The 15,677-nt window shown below is 38.8% G+C and overlaps 2 protein-coding genes across 6 annotated transcripts in view; one reads left to right on the top strand and one right to left on the bottom strand.

Moving 5' to 3' along the window:
• The window catches only part of LOC105259084 (E3 ubiquitin-protein ligase MIB1), a 335,556-nt gene that overhangs the window by 5,773 nt on the left and 314,106 nt on the right, over positions 1–15,677 (bottom strand). The window lies entirely within an intron of this gene.
• On the top strand, positions 1,325–14,795 carry LOC105259083. 5 transcript variants are annotated; one of them, XR_889790.3, is made up of 3 exons: positions 1,325–1,486; positions 10,583–11,174; positions 14,126–14,795. XR_889790.3 is itself a non-coding variant. In XM_011270818.3 (2 exons), the coding sequence occupies exons 1-2, from the start codon at positions 13,576–13,578 to the stop codon at positions 14,302–14,304; spliced, it is 651 nt and encodes a 216-aa protein (XP_011269120.1). In that variant the 5' UTR covers positions 12,998–13,575; the 3' UTR covers positions 14,305–14,792. The 5 variants fall into 5 exon arrangements, 2 of the variants coding, with proteins under 2 accessions (XP_011269120.1, XP_011269121.1); XR_889791.3 differs by lacking the exon at positions 14,126–14,795 and adding an exon at positions 11,285–12,244; XR_002192910.2 differs by lacking the exon at positions 1,325–1,486 and adding an exon at positions 10,049–10,205.

Below are 15,677 nucleotides of genomic sequence, written 5' to 3'. Positions count from 1 at the left end.
TGCGTGGATTATGCATACGGGAATGAAAAAACGCGACGACATTGATTTAACGCAACTGATAATTATAACGACACAATCTTGCACGATGTAACAAATAGAAACAACCATAGCGCGAACGAATACCCTTCTCAGTTATTACATCTTGTCAGTCTCCGATTTAATTTCATTTCGTCGCATTTCGTAAGCGAAAAGACGAAATTTGCGAAATTTGTCATAATCGTGGCTCGTATGAATACTTCATTTCATTTAGACGGCATATCACGACGCGTTATTATTACTGCGATTAATTTCTCGTCGCGCGTCAACGACGAACAAAAGTCCTCGCCGACATCTCTATCCGTTTATTGGCATCAATGAATCTTCGTTAGACATTCTCAACTTATCTCTTACTGCTCGATATCCTAAAGTCAACGTCGTCGTATAGTTTGCATTTAGTACAAAACTGATCACTTATTATCATATCTCGGATTAAAGCAAGATAATGTCTTTTTGTATTTCAAAGATATTTGGAAACATCGATTCAGATGAAATTCTCTTGAGATAAAAATGCACCACACCTATAAAAAAATTGCCTTTTTTAAATTGCTAATATTTTCGCGAATTTTAATGAAAGAGTTTGATTAAAATTTTTCCATCTCACACACACACACACATACACACATTTCTTTTTATATCAATAAATCTTTTAATCTTTTTAATTTTAACAACCTGAATTAAATTTCCATGGATTCGCCGCAGATCGAATATCGCAGATGCTGTTTTCGATACGTTTATTCATAGTGTAACGACTTCTCGAAGAGAGAGATTTCATATAAACTCCAGATATAAAACTGCTCGCTGACGCGAGCGGACGCGAATCAAGCTCGCCTCATGTAAATCACGCACGCATATATCGAGCATTTAGTGAGTCAGCGACGGCTGTGGCATCATCGTGGCTGAGAAACAGAGTCTACCGAGAACTCGATGGACGGGGATCCGACAACACGCGTGCCTCTGTTCCTTCCGATGCATGGTTGCAAGCAAGTCGACGAGCTTTCGTCTCCTCGTATTCCGCGGCATGTAGTGAGTCAGTGAGATCACGCGGTGACACGCTAAATATAATTGACACGAGCGCGTGTAATGACAATGCGCGCGACAACAAGAGCGCGAACAGCTGATCCGGAGAGAGAAAGAGACCGCTTCTTCATAGTCGGTGATCGGGGATCGTCGATGATCGATACTTGGTCTGCCGTATGAATCGCGGTAGAGCTCGTCGAAACGCGCGGAATCGCACGCGGAAACATTCCGTACTCGCTCCGTACCGCTCCGCTAAATATAGCGTTGCGCAAACTCACGATTATTTCGGTATTCGCCGCCGTCGTCGTCGTGCAGCTGCGATCCGTCCGTTCGTCGCGAGTGATATCGAGAGGATTTCGAGGCCAAACATAAATACAGGGAGAGAAACAGAGAGAGAAAGAGGGAGAGGATGAGCTGAAGAATGGCCACGGTGAGTCGAGTGAGCCGCGGCGGAAATAATTCCGCTCGGTTTGTCATTGTCGAAACGTAGAATTGTTTTGCGATTTAAGAAAGAAAGAGAAGAGAATTATCAGCGGATTAATCGTCCACGAGAGTGCATATCGCTGATCAAGTGTGTTCTATTCATAGACATTGGTAATTGAAGGAGAAATTTAATTGAGAGATAGAATAAAATCTAAACCGATCAAGTGATATTTCATTACATGGCGATTTAAAAAAAATTAATGATTCTTTCTCTCATAATAAAATATCTCGTCAAGTATTCAAATTTCGATATAGAATTACTTATCACTTTTATTTTTTTAATCACATTCTGATTGATTGCTTCTTAATTATTCTTTTATTATATATTTGTAAGGTTATATTTTGTTTTTCATATCTTATATTTTATTTGATATTTTATTTTATTTTTTGATTCTTTTATATATTCTCTTATAATAAATAATTAATACATGTATATTTTTTGTCCTTTTCATCATATATGTTAATGCACTTCTAAAAACGAAACATAAGTTTCTTGATTAAAAAATATGAGACACATAAATGATCAGGTAGAAATATTTCATAACTATTATAGCATATAGATTTTAAATCATAAATCATAAATCTTCATTCAACCAATTAAATCTCTTGATATTGCAATGAAATAAGTATTGCTCTTGTGCGACAAACATTCATTTAGCGCCAAAGAAAAATTGGAAGCTGTGAGAGTCTTCTCAAAGTATTCATCAATGAATTAGGAATAGAACCACCACAAGGCCCTCGAATCCCTAAAACATTTATTCGCGGCAACCTCGCGGAATTCCGGCGGAATTCCATTTATCTTCCCTTTCGTTTGCCTCTATCCAACCTACTCATTCCTCACCAGACGATTCTGAAGTATTCGGATTTCCTATCAGTCATTCGCGCGTCATCCGATTCGATCAAATTCCACGCAATAAATAAAGCTCCAATTTTTACGTCACGTCCTCCTGTCCGTCGATCGCGCGCGAGATAAATTAGCTTCTAATATTCGGTGACAGCAAATCTCTTCTTTCCTTCTTCGAAAAAAAAAATTTGAATTCATTTTTTTGTTCAATTTTTGTCTCATCCTGCAGCAGATATTTCTGTAAATAAAATAAATATATTTACATTCATGAATACTTGAAAAGATCTCATTTCTTCGATTCAATCTCTACATTTAATTATATAATTTCAAGCGCATTTATATCAATGGAACTTTAATTCTAGATTCAGTTGCCAAGATGTGTAATGAAAGAGCGCGAGGAAAAAGCTATGAATTTCTAAACTAAAATTATCTCGAGATTTGATAAAAACTATTTTCGCACTATTATTACGTAAGTTTTCAAGGAGAGTTTTTGCACATTAGCGCTCTGTGTTTAAATCCGGCAAATTCGGTCGATTCGGTGAACCAGGAAGAAACGCACAGCCGGCTCCAATCGGCAATGTTCGTTCGTGGATGACGAAAAGACGCCGGGGAGGGGAAATGGATGCGCTCTAATATGCAGAAACCATGAGGAACGTTAGCAGACTACCATGACGCAATTTCCGGACGCCTCTCTATCGGAGTGGGCGCACCCAGTGAGAGTGAGAGCCTTGATAATGTCGTCTCTCCATTGCTCGGATCCGTTGTGCATTCTTTACTCATGTTCTCTTTATTTATTTATATTTTTTAATAGAATCTCAGAAAAATTTCAAGAGAAAAATCTAAATCTCGAAGAGAGAGAATAGAGCTTTCCTCCGATCCATCCCCCGCGTCGTTACGTGCAACTTCATCGGCGAAGTGTCCGACGAAAATTGGAATTTGTCGCGAGTACCGAATACCGGAAGTTAGATGCGGATTAAGCAGAAAACTTTTCAAAGTGCTTCGCGTTCTTCTAATTTCGTTTCTCCTCTCTAGCAAGCTCTCTTCCTCGCATTTTTCCCCGAAACTGTTGTACTTTGCGACGCTGTTCTTCCGACGACCATTGCCTATGTCCCGAATAGCGTACTTTCCTAACAAATAAGTGTAAAATCTTCGTAAAGAACTAGAATAAGCAATGCTGGAACTCATTTGTTTATGTTCACGATTATACTTTAAAGATATCGTGTCGCAGATTTGCAACAGATTTCTTTTCTTTTCTATATTTTATGAAATCAAGATTTGTTTGAAACATAATAAAACTAAAAATTTATTTTAATATTTTTTCTATCTTTTATCAATAAATTCTTATTAAAAATATATTTAACAACTTAAATTTATACATGTGAAATAACTCATTTTGAAAGGGTTAATGAAATCTCGCAACGGTCGCCGTGACGAAAATTGAAATTCCCGGGGTAGTATCTACGAAAGGATTAGTCGGTGCTAAAGGGGAAAGAGAGAGGAAGAAGAGGGTTGAGGCAGGTAATCGAACCAAAACTAAATCACAACTACCATCTAATTTTATCTGGGGAGTTAGGGCATTGTAAAATTTGAATATATATTTTTGAATAGTTGATGCTAGCAACACAACGAGAATGCTAAGAAAACTAAGGAAAATAAAAAGAAAATTGTCACAATGTAAAATATATATTAATAATATTAATCTGAGAAATAATAATATCCAAAATTATATAACAACCGGAAAACCGTGAAACTGAAAAAATGTAACACATTATTACAGAAAATTATTTTAATAAAACAATCTTTTTAATAGCAATTTAACTGTAAACTAATAATCTACTTGCAATAAATTGCGTCAAAATAACAATAATAATGCATTTATTTATAAAATCCAAATACGATTAATTCCGAAATACTAGATAGAATTAAATTTATCTTATATTGAAATATGTTTAATTATTTTAGATACTTTTATAGAAAATATATATTAAGATGAATGAAAATGTTGAAAAAATTATGCAAATATTGATTCCTAGGACGAAAGTTTTGCATTAAGAGTAAAGATAAATCAAAATATAGAGAACATTGATGAAAAATAGATCAATAATTACTTGTATAAAATGCATGCAAAATAAAAAAATCAGAAAAAAGCTAAGAGAAAAAGAAAAGGAGCAGGTGAAAAGGAAGAAAAAGGGAATGAAAACATTTCGATCGCTCGGCAAAGTCGCGTAATTTATGTGTTCAATACCTAACCGGGAGAGAAAAAGAGAGAGAACCATCGGCGGCTGAGAAAGTGCCAGCGGTCTTCCTGAAAAAAATATATTAATTCCGAGCTCCTTTAAAAGTTATTGCAAAGAGCGCGGATGAAGACGGGGCGGGTGGAACTTTTCCGCGGCGATGGAAATGACTTCGGCATAAAATATGACGGCGATGGCACCGCCAGACGAGTCGCAGGTGCACCACGGGGTAGGTCACCCGTGATCGCTGCACTCGTCGTCTATTTTAATTCGGGCCGAGGAAGAAAGAGGAACGAGATCGTTCCCTATGCTCATGGACGAGCCTAGGAGAACTTGCGGGGGAGGGGTGATCGTCGAAGTGGAAAATTAAATTTCCAAAGAGATAAATTTTGTTATACGATTAAAAGATTGATGAAACACACATTAGAAAATCATGTTAAATATGGAAATTTAACTGGAAATTATCCTATTTTTTAAATTTATAATCTTTCCTCCCTTTTCATATTTAAATTAACACTTTTCAAAAGAGATTGAATAATTATTCTCGCATTAATGACTTTCCCTTTGAATTCTCTTTGAATCTATATATGCCGCAATTCCATCATGTACGATATCACGACAAGTATTAGAATCCCATCATCAGCCTTCCGTTCAATATTCGTATATTGAGATTATTAACGAACGCGTTGTTTACCGTAGAATATTACACTATCATTATTAACATTGATCGTTAACATAGTGCAAATTAATACGTTGTCCCTATTATCTTTATTTGCTTCATGTTCACGATTAAAATTGATCTTTACTCACCGTCTATATTGCGCGTCAAAACCACGCATAATTAAGCTCTGTGATTGCGGAAAGCAAATACCTGATATTTTCATATTTGTGATTTTTTAAAAATAAATTTAACAAACTGTAAAAAAGTTTTGCGCCATTGCCATTAACTGTAGTCAAGTTTAAATAATATTTCTAGTTGAGTAAACAAACAAATAAATCTCTTTAACTGACATTTATATTTAAACAGCGATATAATGTTTAATATTTATATATTAATCATAAATTTGTATTAATTATATGAATATTTATGTTTCTGTATCTTGAAATGCGTTAATAATTTTAATTTTAAATTAAAATGCGCACGATCTCCGATAGAGAACCGATAACGAGCGATTTTTTGCCCGAGAAAATATGCTTTAAACGGAGTAAGAAGTTTCCGGTCAAGGAAGAACAAATAAGAGAAAGAGGGAGAGAATAAAAATGATTCCGGTATAAAGTACGATAGACGGTGACATCGGCGACGTCGCGTTTTTCCTCTGAATGAGTTCCGTCCCGTTTATTTTGCTTATTCGATTCCTCCGACGAAAACACGTCTATCCGTCTTTAGTCGGCCGGATAGGTGCGGAGGAAGAGATATTTTGGCTCTGAAACATATCCCGTCTGCTGGAGGCTGTTTACGTCTCTCGCTGCGTCCGCCTTTTCGTAAGTTCGTGCGATCCATCCGAAGATCTGTCGGACTCGATTACGAATGAATCTGTCGTCAACTATGATATTTTATGTATATGTGTGCGTACCTGTATGTGTCCACTTTCTTTATTAAACAGGATAAACAAAGATAGTTTTCATATCATTCTCTTAAAGTGTCGCTGTAATAAGAATCTGATAAGTTTTAGTGTCAACTAAAAATCCATTTTAAACTTTTTAGTTTCCCTCTCAAATGATGATCGGTTATAAGTCTTGGTGAATACAAAAGAATTTTCCGCACAATCATCATCGTCAGAAACTTACATCATCGTGCAGTTATACAATCTAGGAGAGCATCCAAGTTTTTTTTCTCTATTTCCTATCGTTTCGTAATAATTCTTCCCCGAAGTGGTGACATGTGACGTGGCAAAATCACAGCCCGCATTCCTCTTACAAATTTAGAACTTGTCTTTTTCTGCCAGCTATGAACGGTGAACGCAATTTTTTATAGTCCCCTCGATGAGAAAATATTTGAGCGATGAGATGTGAAATCTTTTGTCATACTTTACATATTAATATATTTAAAAATTCTTTTTTAACATGACAGGTATATGCAATATCGTTTGTGAGGGCGATTTATGTGACGGATAGTTTGTGATAACAACATGTTATATGTAAATATTAAAATTAAAATTAAAATTCATGTTATTATTATTCTTTTGAAATTGAAAGAAACAATTTTAAAGAGAATAATTTCTTGTATAAAGAACAAATTTAATATAATTGATTCTAATTTTATAGTAATATATAATTACATTATATATAATTTAATTAATTATAGTTTTACTTAATTGCTGTTTATAAAAATAATTTTCCATTCGAGTATGGCCGTCTCCTTTCAAAGTGTAACAACGAATGTATTAAATGAGACTCGACCCCCGAGAATAACTCTCTCGAGCATAAGAAAATACGCGAGATCGCAAATAGACATGGGAAAAGTTTCCAAGCGATATCGGAATTAATGCGCCCTTAATTAATATGCCCGTTAATGTTCGGTCGCCTTAAATTCCTAGTTCGCGGAAATTTTACTGCATCGTTAAATCGCCGTGCCTCGTGCCGAGTTTCAAAGCACCGTGTATCCATCCTCCCTCGAAGCGAGAGAGACAGGGAGGCTGCGATCTTAATGGCCATAATAATCCGGTGTTTTGAATCGCTCTTGTCATTAGTTCGAGCAACTCTTCCTGCCTTTCGCGCTTTTGGCAAAGCTCCAGAATTATGAAAGGGGAAAAATGAAGAAAAAAGACGAATAGCTCTCGGTGGGTTTTACGACGAATTTCGTTACAGATATGAAAGAATTTTTGGCACGCTTTAGTCGTAATTACTTAACACAAGATTTATTTCGGTGATTAATAATTTTTCCCCAGCGTGCAAAAAAAATATATAATATTGACAATTTTTTATCACCGCAATTGAAATTGCAATTCCGCGCGTCACTGATATGGCGAATATGTGTCCAAATTCGTACATACTGCCATGAATAAACGTCGACTAGAATCGTGGTACCCTCTTTTCGAATCGATAAACGCGTAAGTGCCCCAAAAAAAAACATTTCTATCCGACGATATTGAATTCCGCGGCACGATGCACACTCAAGAGTTTATCCGCACAAACGGGCGTTTTTTGCTCGTATAGACATCTATAACTTTGCGCTAGTCGCCGCCGGCGTGAATGCGTTATTCTACCGAGTCGATCAATCCATTCCCCATTAAAAACCATTTCGCTTTTAGAAAGTCATCGCGAATATACACAGACTGAAAAAGCAAAATACATAAGCTTCTTGAGAAAAGAATGATCTCCCTTTTTATTTCTATAATTTCTATGATTTATTTCTATAATCTTGTGACAAATTTGTGAATTTTTATAATAAACAGGTTTTCCCTTTAGAAAATCAAAAATTTACTAAACTTCTGTATTTTTACAAATGACTGACATGATTAAGTATAAATATTTTTTTCGATAATAAAAAGTTATACTTGGAAATAAGAGGTATAAATCAAAAGATATCAGAAAATATCCTCGTAACAAAGATTGTTGTTGAGGGCGTAATAAAAGAACATCCATCCTTGGCCCGCTTTTTCGACGGCAAAGCGGGACACGACGGCTGCTTAGCACACCCTGTTTTCGGCGAAACTTTTTGGCCGCACAAATTCGCGCGTCCTTTCCCCTCCGAGATATCGCGAGACAAACAGCATTAACTCTTCTCGCGCGATGCTCTCGAATAAAGTTACACAGATTTGTCACGGGACAAAAAACGCAGGCACGTTCCGCCCCCGTGAACGGGCTTCCAGGTTTCTTACTCGGATTTCCTAGACGCCTGAAAAGTGGCTTCCTACGGGCCCTTTATGTTTTCCTCTTTCGCGTTTCGCCAACTTCCCGTCGAGGCTTCCGCGCTTTTTCGTACACAAAATGTCCCAGAAAATCTATATAACGTGAGCCAGAAAGACGTTATTCTTTGAAGAATTTTGAAAGGACTTCTTCTTGGTCAAAATTGAAACCGAGAACCTATTTATGTCTTTGAGGAACAAACAGAAAGTAAAAACACGCGATGAAATACGCGAGTAGTGTTTGCCATTGTTTTAAAATATTTGTCCGTCGAGACCATCGTTTCAAGAAGCGAATGCACGTTAGATTCCGACAATGCAAATTTTCCTCGAGAGTTATATGAATTTATCATTCGCGAGCAAAATGTCCTTCCGAGGCTTTCCCGAAGAAGACTGAAAATTGTGATGTGAGAAATGAGTCATCATACGCGAGGAATGAAAAACTCGCATTTGTTGGAGCTTTGCACCTGTAACGTATCCTAAGATCCAGAGAACATTTGTCATAAACATTAGGGATGAAAAAGTTCACAGGGATGAAGAATTCGAATATATGTACTTGAAAGGATCACTAGATTACTCCAATATTAGCGGATGCCCTTTACTTATAGAGATACCTACAAAAGCCAAAGGTTTCGTGAACACGTTTTAAATATTTTAAAAGATCATTATTATACTCTGACATTAAACTAGATATTCTATGATGGGCGATAAATATCAAAGAGTTAAAACATTTTCTAAATAAAATTTATATCTAAAGCTAATTTCACAGAAGCCGAAATGGATTCGATTTAGTCACACCCGGATTGGATTCTCACGGACCCGAGAGATTGCAGGCGAAATGTTCGTTTCGTATCCAAAGGGGAGTGAAAGTAATTTGGAGCATGATTCGATGTAAGTAAATACCGTCCTCTAGTCGCGCATAGAATTCCAACGGCACTAGGAATCTCATAGGAGATGGGGATCTCGCGCTATCGTCTTGTCTATCCGCGAGTGAAGAAGCGCCAGCGACTGCTTCGGTGCTGCAAGAATGAAATTGCGACGAGAAGGACCATGGGGAGAGAGAAAGGAGAAGAGAGAGAGAAAAAGAGAAATGATGCAGCTATCGTCTTTTTTTGATGTAATGAGAGAGAAGAGATGTTTGGGGGGGTACCAAATTCGGAATGCGAATTATTCGCGCGTACATTCGGCACTTGAAACGCCATTTCTCTTTGAATGCAGAAGAGAAACCGCGACAGAATCACGGAAAATCAAAAAACATCACGTCCTTGCGACAGTCTATTTTTCGCGATAAATTAACGGCGTTAATTAGCGCAGCGGTAAGTCGCGGTCGTCTCCTATCTCGGGAATTTTCTCGCGGTTTTCTTTCATCAGCGCAACTGCTCGACAACTCTTCCGAGGACAGAGAAAAAGAGAAAGAGAGCGAGAGAGAGCGGCTTTCGATCCGTGTATCTTAGTCGGGGTTACTCCGAGTCTTCGCCATTACGCGAGTAAAGGCTATTTTCAACGACGAACTCGTAACCTGATACACGAGCAGCGAGGGCTACGGCGCCTCCGCTAAGGGAAGGCTCCTCCTTCTTCGTCTCCTCCCTAGTGAACGAGGAGACGACGTTCTCTTTAATTATTCTCCGCATGTTAAAATCATTAAATTGTTCCGGTGATAGATCCAAGGATGTATCAAGTGTCGAGCGGTTCCTTGTTATAGACTCTTTAACAAGTTTCTCGAGAAGTCGATTTTCTTTTACCGTAAGTTCTTTTACCGTAAGTTCGATCAGATATCATTCTCCCCATAATTTTCTCATTCTTATGTGAAACATTTCAATTAGAGAGTAACCTTCAAATTTGGATAAAATACAGCTCGCTCGGAATTAACGAATTTAAGATTTTATAAAAGTAGAAGGGTTGTTGAAAAAATACTGAGTTACTCGATAAAAGTCTTTAAAAGATTAATTAGACGAAAGATATAATAATATTATATAAAAAGATAAAACTAAAAGTGTATCTTCGCGTTCACATCTTTTGATATTTCGAAAGAAAACAATCGTTCGGCGATAATATTATTTCTAATTAAAAGAATCATTCGCGTTTTTTGAATCATTATTTTTTTATTCGTCACGTTTCAGGAATACTGTCTGTTCATTCAAGTAAACTTTCTATCCAGCCTGAATAATTCGTGGGTGCAAGGTCGGAAAGAACGGCGACGTACAGTCGCTTGTTCCTCCTCTGAAAGTCATCTTCGTCATGACGCCGGCACCGACGACGCCGATGCCGCCGCCACCGACGACGACGACAACGAAGACGACGACAACGACGACGCCGACGTCCAAAAATAGGGACGACATTAGCGCGTAGACTCGTTTCGCACGGCTCACCGGACCGCGTCGACTTCGCGGATGCAACGTCTTCGGCTGCCAGTAATTTTAGACGCCAGAGTCAGATCGCCGCGATCAAGTTCTTCATCTCGGAAAATCGCCCAGTAAAAGTGACATCGTAAGTTTATCGAACGCGCGAGATATGTAGCCCGAACGCGTCCCGCAAAACTTTTCGCCGGGGAAAAATGGATTCCGAATTCGCGTCGAGGAATCTGTCGTTGACAGACGCGTCAGCAGCTGATGCTGCGGGAAAAGTTGGACGTTCAACTTGCGCGAGGATTTACGAGCTTCCCCGCAGACTGTTAGGCACAGGACAAATGTAATACGCTGGCACACAAGCTAGGTAAGAAGTTTTCCAATCGTTCTATTAATTCATATCGATTCGTGTGATTGATTAGAAAGTTGTCGATCGAAAATAAAATAATTATGTCTGAAAAATTTTAATCTTTTAAGTTACACCCACACATATATACAAGAGCAGAAACATCAAGAGATATAACTTTAAATGAAAAATTACTGCTAAACTTTGTTGTGTTGCTTCGCATGTGGCGAATGTTGGACTTATGCCACTTGGAAGAAGGATTCGCAACACTTCTCGCTCGGTGATGCTGTTTGCCGAAATGTATTTCGGTATCACATCTTCAACAACATTCTTGGCGAAATTGCAGCGTCTATAATATATGCAGAGAAAGAGAGAGAGGGGGGGAGGGAGAAAGACAGAGATCGCGATCGCGATAATACTACAAATAATAAGATCAAGTTCGCGCTGATTCGAAGTTTGTCTTTCATTCACGAGAATTCATGAATTTGATTTTTACGCGATGTCTCGCAATGTTTCGTTAAAAGGACAAAGCTGGAAAAGAAATCGCGTTATAACGCGAAATCACCAACGATTACAAGATAATTACCCAGCAACGTAATCGCGACAACAACATATAAAGTATAAAAAAATTAAAATTAATCATCACGTTGCGCGATACCAAATCGCAAAAGCTCTGGGCGTTTGCCAGCGACCATTATCGTCGCGCATATCTTTCTATAAATAATGCGGCGATCTACGATCATATAACTCAACTCCCTAGTTTACGACAATGTCGTTATTATTGTTAACGATCGTTCGATCGAGTTGCCATCATTGTGGACACTGCTCGTTGCAGATAACGATCGTATTAATGATGTAATCTGGCATTTCAGGAATTAATGTGACGATACAATTTTGTTTTGCACGAGTTGACGTAAGGAAGAATTACCGGAATTTAAAGATATCTATAATCCTGCCAATGACAATTGCCAAGTATATCCTACCCCCGAAATATCATAGTATTCCATTTCGTCAGATTTAAAATCCAGTCGATAGGAGATGAGAATTAAGACAATGATGATAAATCGATTGATATTTTGAACTCTGCTGTAGATGTAACGGTATCCTCTTAAAAATAACATATTAAAAGTTGTAAAAGATTTCATTCAAGAGATATTTGTAAAAAGAGAAAAACACTTTTTAAATAAGAAACATAGGCGGGGTTTTTAAAATATAGTTTGTTTTGAAATTTCTATTTCTGCCGCTTATAATTTTTTTTATTTTCGATTATACGAGATAGGTATATAAATATTGAGTTGCAACATTTATCATCAAAACAAAATTCATAATGATTTCTTACAAGAATCTTACATTACTACAAGAATCTTACATTAATTATATTAATTTTAATAGCCTTCGTAAGAAAACTTTTAATTTTATCATAGACATTCATAGGATGAATTCTATGAAATAGATGATAGATATAATTGAGAACTGTGCAATTACACAACCAAGTTTTGCGAGTGGAATGTTCACCTTCGGTCTGTGTCTACTAGAAGAAAACAGGGAGAATTACACGTCCGCCTTTGTATGGTACAAGGAGCAAAAGAAAGCAGGAGATGAACATGAAGAAAAAGAAGAAGAAAACGAAGGGGAGACGGAGAGGAGAAGCCTGGGTAAGTTATCATTCGAGTCTGGACCAGGAATAGTCGCGCCATGTGGTGGTAGCCGTGGGACTGACTATTTTCGGGTAAAGACAAATTTGGCGCGGCGAAGCGCTACGCGAGGGAGCCGAGAAGCTGAGCTGAGCTGAGCCGAGCCGAGCCGAGCCGTGTCGTCGCGTGGTAGTCTTGAGTGTAGGCTTACATATGCACACGACGAGGGGGGTGCCGGCTCTCCTCGTGACTCGAGAGGAGAGGCCAATGGGATCTGTGTAGCCATTTTTAGAGGGCTCGTTCCGAAACGATCGTGCTCGTGGCTTTGGCAGCATTCAGTCCGAAGCGGTCATCCGGGTTGGCAGGGTTCTGAAGTCGCGAGAGGGAATCTACCCGGATCTTCTCTCGACGATCGTCGGCCGTCCGCGTAGGAACGCACCCCAGGTGTATTGCGCCGAGATGATTTTCCGGGTATAGAGGGTTTAGCGCCCTTCATGCGCTAAGAGGGTGTTTCAGATTCTTCGTTGAAGAGATTCAAGAGATTCTTTCAGAAGCGCGACGGATTACGTAACGCATTCGCGAAACGAGGTTGTGGCAAGGACACGTATCGAGATATCGTTCGGACATCCGTTGGATGTTTCCGTACTTCCAGTCGGGGTGAATAGAAGAGAATGGACCTCGCTCAGGGAGCTGACCGGAATTCAGATGAGTTAAGTTCGATGACCGGGCGACCGTTCCGTGCTTCCTTACTTCCCATAGTGAATGTGACATATGGAATGTAAAGAAGTATGGAGCTGGGCTCTGGTGAATCGTCGCAAGGCGGAATCGCCCTTCGAGAAACTCCCGAAGTCGCGATGACGAAGACGAAGAAATCCATCGCGAATGAAAGGAACGAAAAACGGAAAGAACAAGAACGTGGCGAAAGAATGACAGCGAGGATAACAGTGCCGTGTATAAGAGTCAAACAAATACATTCGAAGAGAAATCTCGCGGATACTTCTTCGGCGGTGCAGGATCCTGGGATCGGCAGCAGCCAGCTGCCAGAAATAGATTGCTTTCGCGCAACGAACGGCGATACGGCTCCGGCATCACTCCATGTACATATGGTCCTCTATTTATGGCTTTGGTGCTGCTACCATGTGGTCACCACTTTTATTAGCCCCACGAGATACGAGCTCTTCGTCATTCTTAGCGCGATGACAGGACTCGTCGTCTCTTCGTATCCTTCTCTTCGATATCATGAAAAGCACGTATCTTCTCGTAAGATTAACGTTTACATTCTCTCTCGCGATTAGTATCTCTTCGTCAGAATATTTCAATTGCTCGACTTGATTGCAGCGACGAGGAAGACGAGATGCGGAAGGAAGCGGACAGGCGGGCGAGGAAGAGGACAGGCGCGTGCTGTTTTCGAGCCCGAAATAGGACCCACGCACAACCGTCGCCATGTTTCCAGAAATAAGTTCTCCGGTTACAAGGTCTATTTCCGTTTCGCGGGCCGGCGACCGGTGCCACATTGATTGGCGGAGGCGCGGCGAACGATCAACGTATGCAGCTGCAGGTGCGATCTCGCGATCTCGCACAGGAATACCTACCACGCGCGCACGATATTTGATTTTGGTGCACTCGAGAGAGAAGATTTAGTGTCGGTTGTAACTTGATGGTCAGCTAGTGACGCCTGTGACACTCGGTGCGATCGATTTATAATTTACATAACGAGAACGAGCTAGTTCTAATCACTGCGAGCGAGTAACACGATTAGGTGAATACATGCAAGACACGGTCCTTGTAATCTCGGGGATGAACCCGTCGCAGATCTCCTTGTCTCTTCCAATTCGATATTTCAGTTACTTTTCAAAATATAAGAGAAATGCTATTTCAGGAAATTATAATTGTGATTGTTTGCACGAAAAGTTTCGTGCTTTCTGTAAAAGTGATCTCTATTAATACTAGAGATTTATTGTTAAATCTTATTAGAAATTATTCTAGTTAATTTTACGTATTTCATGTTATTAAAAATTAAGTTTTGATACTTCATATATGTTTCTCAAATATATTTATATTAATATTAATTAATTATATTAATATTTTTCTCGCTTATTATATATGTATGTGTGAATTCTTCGTTCTACGACATCACTGTTAATTGTTCAACTATACAATTCGTATCGATATTCGACCTCACGAATTTTGACGAACATTTTCGCGATTCGATGCCGAATGATATGTCGCTTTCGCATAGATGGGCACGAATTCATCGACAGTAAAATAGGTTTGCGCATCTTGTGGCAGTAATGCTCTTGATTAATCCGAACGAATTACCCTAATATTATTGCCGTGAAATAATAATATTACTCCCGGTATTATCGGCTAATGCTGCCATTTGCATTAACGTCGGTACCTGCTAATTGGCATCGCCCGTCGCGTTTTGTCTATTTGTCGTACGTGTTACATGGCTCGCCTGATTATGCTAATCACCAGCGAATAATAACGCGAGTCGTTCGAACGAAATTCTACCAAATTCGCTAAAACAGAGTCTAAAGAAAAAAAACAGAAAAAATATTTTTTCGTAAAAATCTCCCTCTTTTCACCTACAACTAATTCTTCAACTAATTTAAAGTCAATGGAAACTGGAAACTCCTTTTAGAGTTTAAAGGATACTAGAAAGAAGATTACAATGTTATTATTCTTATTATTATTATGTAAGGGAAGATTAATGTTTTGTAATCCAACAATAAGAGCTGAACTTTGATCATCTCATCGTTGATGCTCCATCAAAGACGTCAAATCATCGAGGGTTGGTAAGTCGTGGAGGAAGCGCGGATCACGCGACGTTTCGCAGATAATCACGGATAGCTCGGATGCAACCTTGGCACGTTTTCGGCGGGTCGAT

The sequence above is a fragment of the Camponotus floridanus genome, unplaced genomic scaffold, assembly GCF_003227725.1.
Source record: "Camponotus floridanus strain SB8 unplaced genomic scaffold, Cflo_v7.5 scaffold12, whole genome shotgun sequence".
Taxonomy (NCBI): Eukaryota; Metazoa; Arthropoda; class Insecta; order Hymenoptera; family Formicidae; genus Camponotus; species Camponotus floridanus.
This window is presented reverse-complemented; position numbering and strand designations above follow the sequence as displayed.